Consider the following 12,413-nt stretch of genomic DNA (forward strand, 5'->3'; position numbering starts at 1 on the left):
CCGTTCCGCAATCTCGGATTGGAGCGAAGCTGCAGATGACTGAGAGCCCCGCTTTGGACCGCGAAGCTAGCTCACGCGTCGCCCATAGCAACTCCCCACAGTACAATATGCCGGGCTGTGGTTGGTCAAAATGGCCTGAAGAAAGCACTGGGCAGGTCAGTGGTAAATACAGCAACCCTGTAAAATTAATAACGCTCTGGCCTGTCTCTCCCTCAGTGGGACAATTTCCAGATTATCAATCCCAAGATTGCGATCACGACTTTTATGACTGACCACCGCCTGCCATTGCATTCACCCTTTTTGTCGCACATTTTTCATGGTGCAGGTCTAGCACACTTTTACACACAACCACAACCGTATCCTACCCATGGTATTTTGGGCACGACACGAGCTTTTATCTTGATCCGAACCCTGATAACAAACGAGAGTGAGGGTGTAAATAGACTTCGACGCACGGGGAGAAGCCACCACCCCCTCCGCAAGACAAAAAGACAAGACAACACCCTGTCGTCATTCGGCAAACCACCTACCAACTGCGCAAACCCAACATCAGTCCTTTACAGAATCGCTTTGCATGACACCACAATAACATATACCTTCAACACTCGACCATGTCTATGCCGTCGAGTCCTGCCGGTGGCGGCACCACCACCACAACACCCCTCCAGCCCATGTCGCATAACCAACAACGCGAGCGCGATCCCGCTCTCTTCTCGCCCACCCAGACTAGAGGTCGCGGCCTGACCCTCGGAGCTTCCACGGACAATGCGCGCGACAGCTCGGTTCACGAAAAGATCAACCAGTTCAACTCGCTCGCCGTGCAATCAAAACAACTCGAGCGCAAGACCGCCGATGCCGCCCTCAAGCGCGCCATGCTTGGCCGGGAGGAGGCCGAGAGCGAAATGCGCCGCTACCGTGACGAGTGTAGAATGCTCAGGAGGTCGGTAGAGGAAGGGAGAGAACGGGAACGAAAAGTGGGCGAGAGACTGGAGACAGTAATGGTATGTTTACGGTCCTTTTCCGATAGCTAATCCGGGCGCCAAGCAGACAAAGACTAATGCGGGAATAAACAAAACAGGAGAGCTATGGACGCGCAAAGGAGACACACGAACACACCAAAGAACTCTGGGAGAAGGAGATCCGTCGCGCCCGAAAGGAGACCTTCAAGACCCAGAGTGCCTTTGTCAAGCTTCAGGAAGAGCTCAAGAATTCTCGGAACGCCCACAGGTCGACCGAAGAGGAGCTTCATCGCGAAAAGCAGCTATGCTCTGAACGGGCACAGGACGCTTTTACCGCCAAATACCAGCTTGTAGCTCTTCAGAACCAACTTGAGCAGGCTCTCGAAAAGATCAAGACACTTGAGCAGGAACGTGACTCGCTCAAAACGATGGTCGAACAAGAGAAGCAGCTCCGGCTAGTGGCCGAGGAGGGCAAACGCCCCGCATCCGACGACGAGAGAATTACGCCACGCAAGCGACCACGGACATCCTCCATCAGCTCATCATCGTCCGATGTACCCGACTTTGAGGAGATCACCCGGAAATGGGAGTGGGAGAAGCAGCGCGCCGACAGGGCAGTGCAGCAAGTGCAGTTCCTCGAGACCGAGTGCCGGTTGAGAGTCTGCGCCGCGGCCAAAGCCTTTCGTCGAAGCAGTTCAAGCCGAGGGAGCACAAGCACTAGTCGTCGATCCAGCCCCCGACGCAAACGACCCAGTCTCTTGAGAATCGCAGATGCTGCCGACGCTGTCATCATTGGAGGCAACGCCGAGCCGTCTCCTGATCTCGCCTCACCAAAGCGTTCCAAGACCGACATGCTCAGGGAGGAGCTGGGCTCTCGGAATGACAGGTTCTTTACACCGGTTGAGCAACCTGTACGTTATTCTCGCACGCCGAGCGTTGACCCGCCAGATTTCGCGATGCTTGATAAGGACAGGACATCGCTACTGTCGTTGCTCGACGCCCCCCATAGAGAGGAGAGCCCAGCGTTGACGTTAAGCATTCCCACCGTTCCAGCACCCGCCCCAGCCGCAACAGTAAAGCAGGTTCTTCAGCAAGAGGAACCGGAATCGGATGTCGAGGTTCATAGATCGGTTCCGCATCCTGTGCCAGAGCCTGTTGTTCCCGTCCATCAGGAACCGTCCCCCCGTTCTGCCGCGCCTTCGACCGACCCTTTGCCATCTGTCAAGACCCTCAGCAACGAGCTACCAGCCCCTGCTCCGCGTCCTCACACCTCGAATTCGTTTCATCGGTTCCGGGAAGCCGCCGCCAAAGCCGCGCTTACTGTTGTGACAACCACGACAAAGGTGCCACTCAAAGACGAGACCAAGGACCCGAACCTCGCTTCCAAGATCATGAAGATGCAAAAAGAACAGCAATACCAAACTCCCAACCGAGGGAATATCTCAGCCGGGAGTGAAAACGAGTGGGACAAGCCAAGCTTTGACGTGACGAACCCGGCGCTGACGCCGACGATGACGAGGGAGGAGGCTCTAGAGCAGATAAGAGATCGGAGAGTCCGGGCTAGGAGTGCCGGGCGTCCTGGTGGTGCTGCTGGATCTCAGGGAACCCTGTCGAGGAAGGTGTCGACTGAGACGATGAAGAGTGGCAGCGGGCCAAGGGGGAGGGAGCAGGAGAGGAGGGATGTTAGCGTGCAGAGCGCGCCAACTGTGATGAACGGGAATAGGGAGCCCAGTAGGGGGGCGGTTGTGGGGGGGAGAAGGGTGAGGATTTGAAGTACGACGATAAATGATTGGAAAGTGGCAAGGGAGAGGAGGAGGAGGAGTCAGGATATGACATGATATCCCTTACTGTTTGGCTTTTTGTCGGCTTCGGATTTGTATACACCCCTCTCAGCACACACACACACACACACACATACACACAACACCCAGTTTGCGGTTTTTTTCGGTTCAGGTTTTCAGCAGCATCATCATCACATGGAAAAAGGAAAGAGGGGGGGGGGGGTAACACAGGACATTTTTGCATTTCTTCAGGAGTTGCGAGGTTGTCTCCGTTTTTTTCTTCTCCGGGTCTGGATGCCAATGGATGGAAACTGCAAAATCATCATTACAACTCTGAAACTGGACAAAAACTAGGGAAACTTTTCTTACTTGGCGCTCTGGTGTCTCTTTTTTACTGGACGGACGGACGGCTGGCACAAACTTCTATAATACCCCTAACCATTTTGTGTTTTTCCTTTTTTTCTGTTTGGCTCTTGAAACCATTTTCAAGGAACGCATGGGGTTGGGTGGGAAAGTCTGGCCAAGCGTTTTGCGTTCAGGGGTTGCTGGTTGGTTACTGTCGACGATATCGGGGTGGTGGTGGTGCCGGCTTGACAGGCTTCACTGGTTGTTTAATTGACATTTTACATTGTTCTCATCACAAATTGCTTCGAATGCTGTACTCGACGGTTGGTGATGTATCACTACTTATTTCTACTTGTCATGAACTGCCATGTAATTAGAATCCGATCATGTCAAAAATCATCAAACTGTCATTGTCATCACCATCATCACCCCAATCCAATCATCGTTTAGGCCAAACATCAGTCCATCATTGCGATACTCTCGGTCTACTCCTCCTCAGCTTTCCTTTGGCCCATTTCCAACTTGTGCGGATAAAAAAGACACAGACCAACCCGTGGCATTTCCATTCTCCCCAAAGGAATGACCAGCAACCGACATGGCCCTCGACTTCCTCCTGCCACCTCTGGCAGCCCTATGCTGGTCCTTGGTAGCAGACAGCTCCCTCTGCTCCATCATCGCGGCGGTGATCTCTCTGGCACTAACAAAGTACCCCAAAGATAATATCGCCGTGTCGCTCACCTGCTCGGTCGTTACAGCTGGCCAGACCACAAAAACATCCAGAAAATATGTGGCTTCGACCGGTGAACGAAGAGGAGGAGAAGACGTCCCGCTCGATGCTGCTCCCTTATGGATCCCCTTCAAAGCAGTCTTGGTGCTGCAATTGGCGTGTGCTTTTGAAGGAGATGTCTCGAGCGAGCATGAAGACTTGGCGCTGAGCGGCAGCCAAAGCTTCTTGTTGTTCAAATCGTCGTCCTCTGGGTCCGTCTCAAATTCCACTCGTCGTTCAAGCCTCTGGATGTACTCCCACTCCTTGCAAGCCTTGGCACAGTATGTCTTCAACTCGGAAACAAATGGGTGGCGTTTGGCCTCCAGCACAAGGCTTTCGAAGCAACTTGCGACGGATCTTACCACGGAATCGGTGCATTCGGTGCTGATGGAATCAGTGATGTTCCTGTACTCGGCAAGTGTCCGGAAGAGTACTGAGCGCAGGTGAGCCTCGACCTCTTCGTTTTCTTCGGCCAGATGGTCGAGGAATTTATTTAGCTCGGAGGATTTGTGTAGGAGATAGATGGGCTGGAAGATGGCATTGCGCAACTCATATCCAAGAATGGCGAGGAAAGTGGCTATTCGCATGTGTTTGGCGGTTGCGGAGTTGGAGACGGGGAGAGGGAGGATCCGATCAGTGCGGCTCAGAGCAGGGTGGCTCTTGATCGTGGTCCAGTTGACACCATTCAGGGGCAGGTCATCACAAAAGTATGTCTCGGCCAGTTTGACGGCAGAGGTGCGGATGGAGTCCATGATACTGCAACTTCACCCTTCAAAGTTAGCAATCATATCATAGTCAACTTGAACAAGAGTGAGGAGGACATACATGTGCTTGATATTTTCCGTAATGGGAACCAGCCTGGCTGAAAACGTTGATAATCTCTCAAGCTTGGCTGTCTCCTCACTCAGCTCCTGCTTCACGGAGTCAATCTGCCGCTGCATCTTCCCCCTTTCGTCGCCCAGCTGCGTCTCATTGTCGGCGAGCTTCTTCTTGGCCTCGAGGTATTGGCACTCAAGAGTTTGCTTCTGCTTCAAGGCATCCTGGAGCTTTTTGGAAGCATCATCACCTTGCTTCCTAGCTGCGTCTAGACTTTCATGGAGTCTCGCAATCTGCCTGAGTGTATGGGTGTTGTCACGTTCGAGATCGCTGTATTCCTTCCGGAGTTTTTTGTTCTCGGCGCCAATGGAGGCAACTTGCTTGATGACCGGATGGGATGCCAACGTAGTAAACAAATTCTCAATGTCGTCCAAAGAAGGCTGAGTTGTTGAAGCGGTGGTGTTGGAGGAGGAGAGAGTTGCCAGTTTCCCGGTGGACATGCTGGTCAGAGTCAGCTAATATTGTGGGGTTTAATCAGGTGGTTGATTAAGGGGGAAGACACGTTGGAGAGTATGACACCATGTGGGACTGAAATTTTGCCTGTTCGAATGTTGGGAAGGAGGCATTATGGCGGACAACCACCTTCTTTTCAACTTGCTCGACAGTTTCATCATCTGCATCATTGCTTGTCAAATCTGGCTGATTCTCTCACACCAACATCCTGTGCCACCCATCTCCTCTCGTGGCCAATAATGGCACGATGGGCCTCAGTGCGTTGATTGTCCAGCACCTTCCCACATGAAGCTCAGCCTTCCATTTCAAAGTGAAGCTTGTGGTCAGACTCCGAATCTTCATCAGGATTCTCACAGAAAAAACACTTTGATCATGACATGCAATGAGCCAGTGAGGCGAGCAGGTCATCACCTCCCCCCATGTTGAATGCAAGCCATAAATCAAGACCGGGCCCGCCACCAATCAATGTTCGGTACTGTCTCCGGATAGACAGCCAATTGCCGGTGTCTTTCCGGAGCAAACGGACTGATAGCATTTGATCCATATGCCTCTTTCCATCGGGATGATGCCGTGGCATGGAAACTTGAAAGTTTGACAATGGAATTGTGATAGAAGAGCCAATGCTATTTTTATCTGCTGAGATGGCCAGTCATGACGAAATGCCGTTTTATGTTGAGTCGCAAACCAAGCCTCACTCTGCGGTTCTCCGTGGTCAGGTGGGTTTGATGAGATGGCTTCACGTGTAGGTTCTTGGAACAAACGGATTCAAGTGACCTTGGCCCTGATCTTGATAGCTGTCAGATTGTGATATCTATGTACCTAGAGCTATCAAACGCAATATGCTGTGCAACCATGCAACCATTACTCCGTTTGATAAAGACTACCTGCGGCCCTTATACAACGCATATCTCCACACCCAACCTCAACAACTACAACGCAAGGACAGCGCGATTAGTTCAGTGGTTAGAATATTCGCTTCCCATCTCGCTCTTGGACAAGCGAGGGACCCGAGTTCGAATCTCGGATCGCGCAGCTGATACTGATTCGCTTCTTTTTGGTTAGCTTTGGTGCTAACATGGCAGGCGTGGTCAACTTCTTTTTGGCAGAAGGAGCGGAGGTGAGTCGGGAAGGGGCGGTGGACCCCTCGGCCCGAACTGGGTACAGTTCAATGGATTCATCTGAGGTTACCTGGTCGAGGACTACCAAAGAGTGGAGGTATGAGAGTGATGCTCAACTGGAAACAACGGTTGATGGGCATGTGTTTTGAAAACGGATTAGGTACTTCAGGGTTGGGACTTGTGTTAGTTAGATACCTACCCAGTTCAAGACTCGCGAGGAGAGGTAAATGTGACTCCACTGCTAACTCGGTGACAACATTGTAACGGGTCTATTTGTCTTGTTAAATTGTTTAGACCATAGACTTGCTTATGTTGAGCGGTTGGAGTAGTTGTGGTCTCTGAGAAAGACACCGATTTCTGCGTGCCCTCTTCATATTCACAAACTTGACGTCCTAAGGCGAAGTAACGACTCGAAAGTCACGCATGTTGAGGTGAAGCAGCATGGCATTGCCGTTTAACCCACCAGGCTGAATGAAGCCTTCATCGAACGAGTTATATGAGCATCGGTGGAATTAGAAACTTGATGCCACTCGCCATCTCATTGGCTGTAATACTAATTGCTATCACAGAACAGAGCTCTCCAATCTCGCGGCAGCCGATACACGTCAGACTTTTCCACAAGCGACACAGCAGCTGTGCCTCCCATCTGTCTTGCGGAAAAGGAAGCTCCATGGTGATGCGGCCCGAGCTCCTTTTTGTGAAACGTCGCGAGTGCGGAAGAGACGAAGGGCACGAGCCACCCTGCGCCGCGAGCCACGCATCCGGCAACAGAAGCGGAAGCCTCCCGAGCGAGAAAAAAGAGAAATGGGAACGCTTTCGAAGCACACCCCTGTCATCATCCTGCTGACATTTAAGGCTTCAATATTTCCAACTGCTGAGCCTCCTCTGACAAACTGATGTAACCAGCCTGTTATTTTATCATGGTGCTGAGAAGGCGCCTTTACTGTGTCTCTTTTTCTTTTCTTTCGAATGCAATGAATGAATGAATGAATGGATGGATGAATGAATGCGCCGCCAATCGATGAACTCCGCCGTGTTACCATCGTCTGTTTATCCCGAAACCACTGAGAGCTAGGAACCGGATCTCACTCGGCTCCATGGCCAGACCGGCCGGCGACCAGCTGAACGCTCACGCAGCACCAGCAACAAATGGCCATATGGGCATCTCGCAGCCATCCTCCTCTCAACCACTTTCCACCACCCAGCTTATCAGCCATATTCCCAAAATCCTCCCTCACGAGCGCGTCTTCCCCATACAGATAGGGTCTGAGCTCTTCAAACTATCCGGCGCATCGCTATCATCCGATGGTATGTATATCATCTGAGCGGGTGGAGGGAGTGAGCACAAATTGACTGACATGAACAGCGCCGTCGTACTTTTCCCAATACTTTCTGTGTCAGCTAAAACAGGCCGAAGAAAATGGAGAAGACATTTCCAACGCCATCCGGACCTTGTCCATCGATCGTGACCCAGACACGTTTCAAGACATTGCTCTACACCTTCAGGGTTATCATGTGAAACCGCGAGATGCAACACACTTTGTGCGATTGTTTGCCGATGCACAGTTTTACAGACGTGAGACAACGCTGCTGTTGCTACTTGCTGCAAGGCCGAAGACATGTTGGGCTAACGCTGTGTCTTGCTAGTCCCCAAGTTGATGTCCCAGTTATACGAGGAGAGCATCTTTACTACTATTGGAGAGCGCCAGTTTGAAATACCACGAGAGCTATTCAATGACCCAGGGAACTCACCCAACTTTTTCTCGCTGGGCTTTGCTGTCTTCTTTTCCTCACCAGACGAGCTATTTCCTGGCTTGGACAGAGAGGGGCTTCTTCGGCCACCATCGATTGTGCCCCCTGCGATCCCAACACGTAACGGGGATATTTTTGCCGAGCTACTCAACCTTCTCCGAGGATATCCGGTCAATATTCGCGATGAAGGCCATCGCGCAGAGCTACTCCGAGATTGCCGGTATTTCAACTTCAAAGGACTCGAGCAGCGTCTGATCCCGCATCAGATATCCTACAACCTGTCACGTAGACGACACGAAATTGTTCTTCGGCTCAGGGACATACTCAAAAGCGGTATCACGGTAGCTTCCGAGCCCACCGCACTCGATCCAGCCGCCGGATGGGTCAACTACGCCCGCCCGTTCGTCGACGAGAAATCTTACGAGCTAGTGCTCGAGATTGGCGATGAGAGCACCAGGCTACAGTTTGGACCGAATGGATCGACCCGAGCCGAGTTCTTTGGGGAAGTCAAAACTCGCGTGGCGAAACTTTTCGAGGTCATCTCTACCAAGCTCAACTTACCGCCCACAACACAGCCCCTCGGGTTGCTAATGGCACAAGGGGGTGCGAGCAGCCAACCAGCTACGCCAGGGAATACACCGCTTAGCGAGGATTTGGTAAGGGTTGTGATGGATCCCGAGGCAAGCGTCACGCTGGACGGAAGAGCCTGGAGCTTGGAAGAGGCGGGGAATAGCTCGGTGCCGTCATCGGCTGGGGGACTGGGTGGTGTGAGTGGCGGTGGTGAACAGAACTCGCCCTCGGCGTTACTGCTGTCTGTTCCAGCCTCACAGCCGTTTTCGAGGAAGAGGAGGAGGGTGGATATGAATGGCGGACTGGAGGAATGGATTGTGCGGACTGGGCAGTGGCGGCTGAGGATTCAAGGGGTCAAGAATGGGAAGGCGGCGGTAGAGTGTTGTTTGGTGGCGGTCAAGCTAGATGCTATGAGCTCGGAGCATGCTAGGAATCTGCAGAGGTCCTTTTTGGGAGGGTGACTTTGGATATGCTGGAAATGATACCTTGAGTTGTTGGATATGAGGGTGTTTGTATGTCGTTGTCATGTTGGAATTCATGGCATGGGATTATTGTGTTTATCCTATTACAAACTCTCTGTTTCTTTATTAATCAGCAAGCATTATTACTTTATGACAACAGGCTGTGACAGTTCAGTGCGGCAACGAATGGATGAGTGTTGCACTGGCACTGACTGGTGATTCCATGTTCCAGTGGGTCTCTTGGCCATCAGATGTTGCTGGCAAAGATATGGATCCCTCCCAAATTGAGATTGGCCTATCAATCTGGACCATGTCACCGTCAGGAGGCCCGCTCTTTCACTGTCCAGCCATCTCTTCCATGTCCCTTGGGGTGAGGCTTGCTGTGATGTATGCTGTATAGGACATATATGTATGTAGGTCGGGTGTCTGTAAGGTACAGACATAAACTGGTTGGGTATCTGTAGGGAGTGAAGCAAGTCGGGGCTCAGACGGCGAGACTGCCGGCATCCCGGACCCAGCCAGCCGGGCAGCAGACCGGGCTGGGATTGGACAGACACGACGCTCGGGCCAAGGAGTGATCACAACCAGCGGTGTTTTGGGGGGTGCTTTCTGCGGTGTGCTCAGTGCACGGCAGTGACTGGCTGATAAAGCACGGGCAAGGAGAGGAAGCGCGCTTGCCTGCTTCGGGGAACGCTTCTGTCAACAATCAAATTTCCCCACCACTGTCACCCAAGTTCGACCTTCAGGCTTCCGAAGAACGACCAACCTTCAAATTTCCACTTCTCCAGCCAAACCCGCCTGTTGTTATTGTTGTCTTGTGACCCAGCTGCTGTCTTTGGTTTTGCTGACAGGCTATATTCATATTGCACCTCTCTCTTTTTTTGCAGCAAAGAGTACTTCCGCTACCAAGTCAAGATGCGTGAGATTATCAGCTTGAACGGTATGTTTTTTTTGCCCCGACCTGAAGCTCCTTTTTTTTTCTCGGCGTGGCGCGCGTCTTTGGCCTCACCGCATCGGTTGGGGGCACCTCGATATCGGCACATACCACCGACTCAACACCACCCTTTTGGACGACTTTTGTGTTGATACTGACTTTCTCTGTCTATAGTCGGCCAGGCCGGTTGCCAGATCGCCAACTCCTGCTGGGAGGTATGTACAGCATCACCCCTCTCTCGACTCGTCCTCCTCCTCCCCGGTTGCCCGCATCGTCGTCAGAGCTGCCTCGCCTCGTGACAACACACCAGGCGACATCGTGGCTTTCGATCTGCTCTGCTCGGCACCGATGAACACTACATTCGATATGCTTGATGGAATAGGGACTTTACTGACCTTACATGTTTAGCTGTACTGCCTTGAGCACGGCATCCAGGTATGCTCTCGTCCCCGATTTTTAGCGGTCGGAATATTGTGATACTGACCCGTTCACATCATTAGCCCGATGGATACCTCACTGAGGAGCGCAAGGCTGCTGACCCCGACCATGGCTTCAGCACTTTCTTCTCTGAGACTGGTGCGTACTTGGGACCTTTGATGATGTGTACCCTCATATCTTTTGGCCCAGCTGACGGATGTATGCCCAAGCAGGAAATGGCAAATATGTTCCCCGGACAATCTACTGCGATCTCGAGCCCAACGTCGTCGATGAGGTCCGCACTGGTGCCTACCGTGGCCTCTTCCACCCCGAGCACATGATTACCGGAAAGGAGGACGCTTCCAACAACTATGCCCGCGGTCACTACACTGTCGGCAAGGAGCTTATTGATCAGGTGCTCGACAAGGTCCGCCGCGTGGCCGATAACTGCAGTGGTCTTCAGGGTTTCCTCGTTTTCCACTCCTTCGGTGGTGGTACCGGCTCCGGTTTCGGTGCTCTGTTGATGGAGCGCCTCTCGGTTGACTATGGCAAGAAGTCAAAGCTCGAGTTCTGCGTCTATCCCGCCCCCCAGACCGCTACCTCTGTTGTTGAGCCTTACAACTCTATTCTCACCACCCACACTACCCTTGAGCACGCCGACTGCTCCTTCATGGTCGACAACGAGGCCATCTACGATATCTGCCGTCGCAACCTTGGCCTCGAGCGCCCCAACTATGAGAACCTGAACCGTCTCATTGCTCAGGGTATGTTTTTCCAGAGCACCAGACGTATTCTTTTTGAAACCTGCTGACATATCTTCCAGTCGTTTCTTCCATTACTGCCTCGCTCCGTTTCGATGGCTCCCTGAACGTCGATCTCAACGAGTTCCAGACCAACTTGGTCCCCTACCCCCGCATCCACTTCCCTCTGGTTGCTTATGCCCCCGTCATCTCGGCCGCCAAGGCTGCCCACGAGGCCAACAGCGTCCAGGAGATGACCATGTCTTGCTTCGAGCCCAACAACCAGATGGTCAAGTGTGACCCCCGCAATGGCAAGTACATGGCTACCTGCTTGTTGTACCGCGGTGACGTCGTCCCCAACGACGCCCACGCTGCCGTTGCCACCCTCAAGACCAAGCGCACCATCCAGTTCGTCGATTGGTGCCCTACCGGTTTCAAGCTTGGTATCTGCTACCAGCCCCCCCACCAGGTGCCCAACGGCGATCTGGCCAAGGTTAACCGTGCTGTGTATGTATACCCTGGCTGTTACGTATTCTATTTTGTTACAACTTGCTAACTATGTCTCTAGCTGCATGCTTTCCAACACCACCGCCATTGCCGAGGCCTGGTCCGCTCTCTCTCACAAGTTCGATCTCATGTACTCCAAGCGCGCCTTCGTCCACTGGTATGTTGGTGAGGGTATGGAGGAGGGTGAGTTCTCGGAGGCTCGTGAGGATCTTGCTGCTCTTGAGCGCGATTACGAGGAGGTTGCTGCCGATTCGATGGAGGGTGAGGATGTCGAGGCCGAGTACTAAGTGCGGAAGCACGGAAGCTACGTGTGTGGATACTCCGTGGTGGCAAAGTTTGGTATGTTGATTGTGGGCGAATCGCCTTGGACGAAGGGTTGTTGTTGTTGCACCGAGTCCTTTTAGTCATCCCCTTTAGGCCTGCGATATCCCGTTGGCGAAAAGAGGCTCTCTGCGTTTTCATGGGTATACTTCCTTGGCAAGCGCGGACCCAGTGAATTTTATTTTGTTAGACGGCAAGTGAATAGTGAATTTTAATGGAGAACAGCAGAATACCTGGAGGGATATTATAATGTTGTCTTGTTTTGTTTTGTTTTGTTTGGGGAGTGGGACAGACTGTGTACATAGGAGAGATCCCCCGGAGTACAGTATTTGTTGTCACACCTTAATGGTACTTTCCAAGTGATGCTCAATTATCGCGCATGTCTGCTTTCTGAGACCTGTACTAGCGAGGAG

The 12,413-nt window shown here is 52.3% G+C and overlaps 4 protein-coding genes and 1 non-coding gene across 5 annotated transcripts; 4 read left to right on the forward strand and 1 right to left on the reverse strand.

Annotated features, from left to right (window-relative positions):
• Window positions 1-220: 220 nt before the first annotated feature.
• Window positions 221-3,306, forward strand: QC763_310190 (uncharacterized protein). Its single transcript, XM_062911473.1, has 2 exons — window positions 221-1,001; window positions 1,079-3,306. Exons 1-2 carry the CDS (start codon window positions 612-614, stop codon window positions 2,729-2,731), a joined length of 2,043 nt encoding a protein of 680 aa, XP_062767504.1. The 5' UTR covers window positions 221-611; the 3' UTR covers window positions 2,732-3,306.
• A 274-nt stretch (window positions 3,307-3,580) lies between these two features.
• Window positions 3,581-5,950, reverse strand: QC763_310200 (uncharacterized protein; the record flags this gene model as incomplete). The annotated part of the gene is made up of 2 exons (XM_062911474.1): window positions 4,677-5,950; window positions 3,581-4,607 (listed from the first exon to the last, which is right to left on the reverse strand). The coding sequence occupies exons 1-2, from the start codon at window positions 5,165-5,167 to the stop codon at window positions 3,581-3,583; spliced, it is 1,518 nt and encodes a 505-aa protein (XP_062767505.1). The 5' UTR covers window positions 5,168-5,950.
• Window positions 5,951-6,125: 175 nt separating this feature from the next.
• Window positions 6,126-6,212, forward strand: QC763_0058380. Its single transcript has one exon. It is a non-coding gene; the product is annotated as a tRNA-Gly (tRNA).
• A 768-nt stretch (window positions 6,213-6,980) lies between these two features.
• On the forward strand, window positions 6,981-9,289 carry QC763_310210 (uncharacterized protein). Its single transcript, XM_062911475.1, has 3 exons — window positions 6,981-7,606; window positions 7,665-7,874; window positions 7,946-9,289. The coding sequence occupies exons 1-3, from the start codon at window positions 7,396-7,398 to the stop codon at window positions 9,079-9,081; spliced, it is 1,557 nt and encodes a 518-aa protein (XP_062767506.1). The 5' UTR covers window positions 6,981-7,395; the 3' UTR covers window positions 9,082-9,289.
• A 365-nt stretch (window positions 9,290-9,654) lies between these two features.
• Window positions 9,655-11,966, forward strand: TUB1_2 (alpha-tubulin; the record flags this gene model as incomplete). Its single annotated transcript, XM_062911476.1, has 7 exons — window positions 9,655-10,021; window positions 10,190-10,230; window positions 10,424-10,450; window positions 10,516-10,591; window positions 10,663-11,196; window positions 11,256-11,679; window positions 11,741-11,966. The coding sequence occupies exons 1-7, from the start codon at window positions 9,997-9,999 to the stop codon at window positions 11,964-11,966; spliced, it is 1,353 nt and encodes a 450-aa protein (XP_062767507.1). The 5' UTR covers window positions 9,655-9,996.
• Window positions 11,967-12,413: the final 447 nt, after the last annotated feature.

This window comes from Podospora pseudopauciseta, chromosome 3 (genome assembly GCF_035222475.1).
Source record: "Podospora pseudopauciseta strain CBS 411.78 chromosome 3, whole genome shotgun sequence".
Taxonomy (NCBI): domain Eukaryota; kingdom Fungi; phylum Ascomycota; class Sordariomycetes; order Sordariales; family Podosporaceae; genus Podospora; species Podospora pseudopauciseta.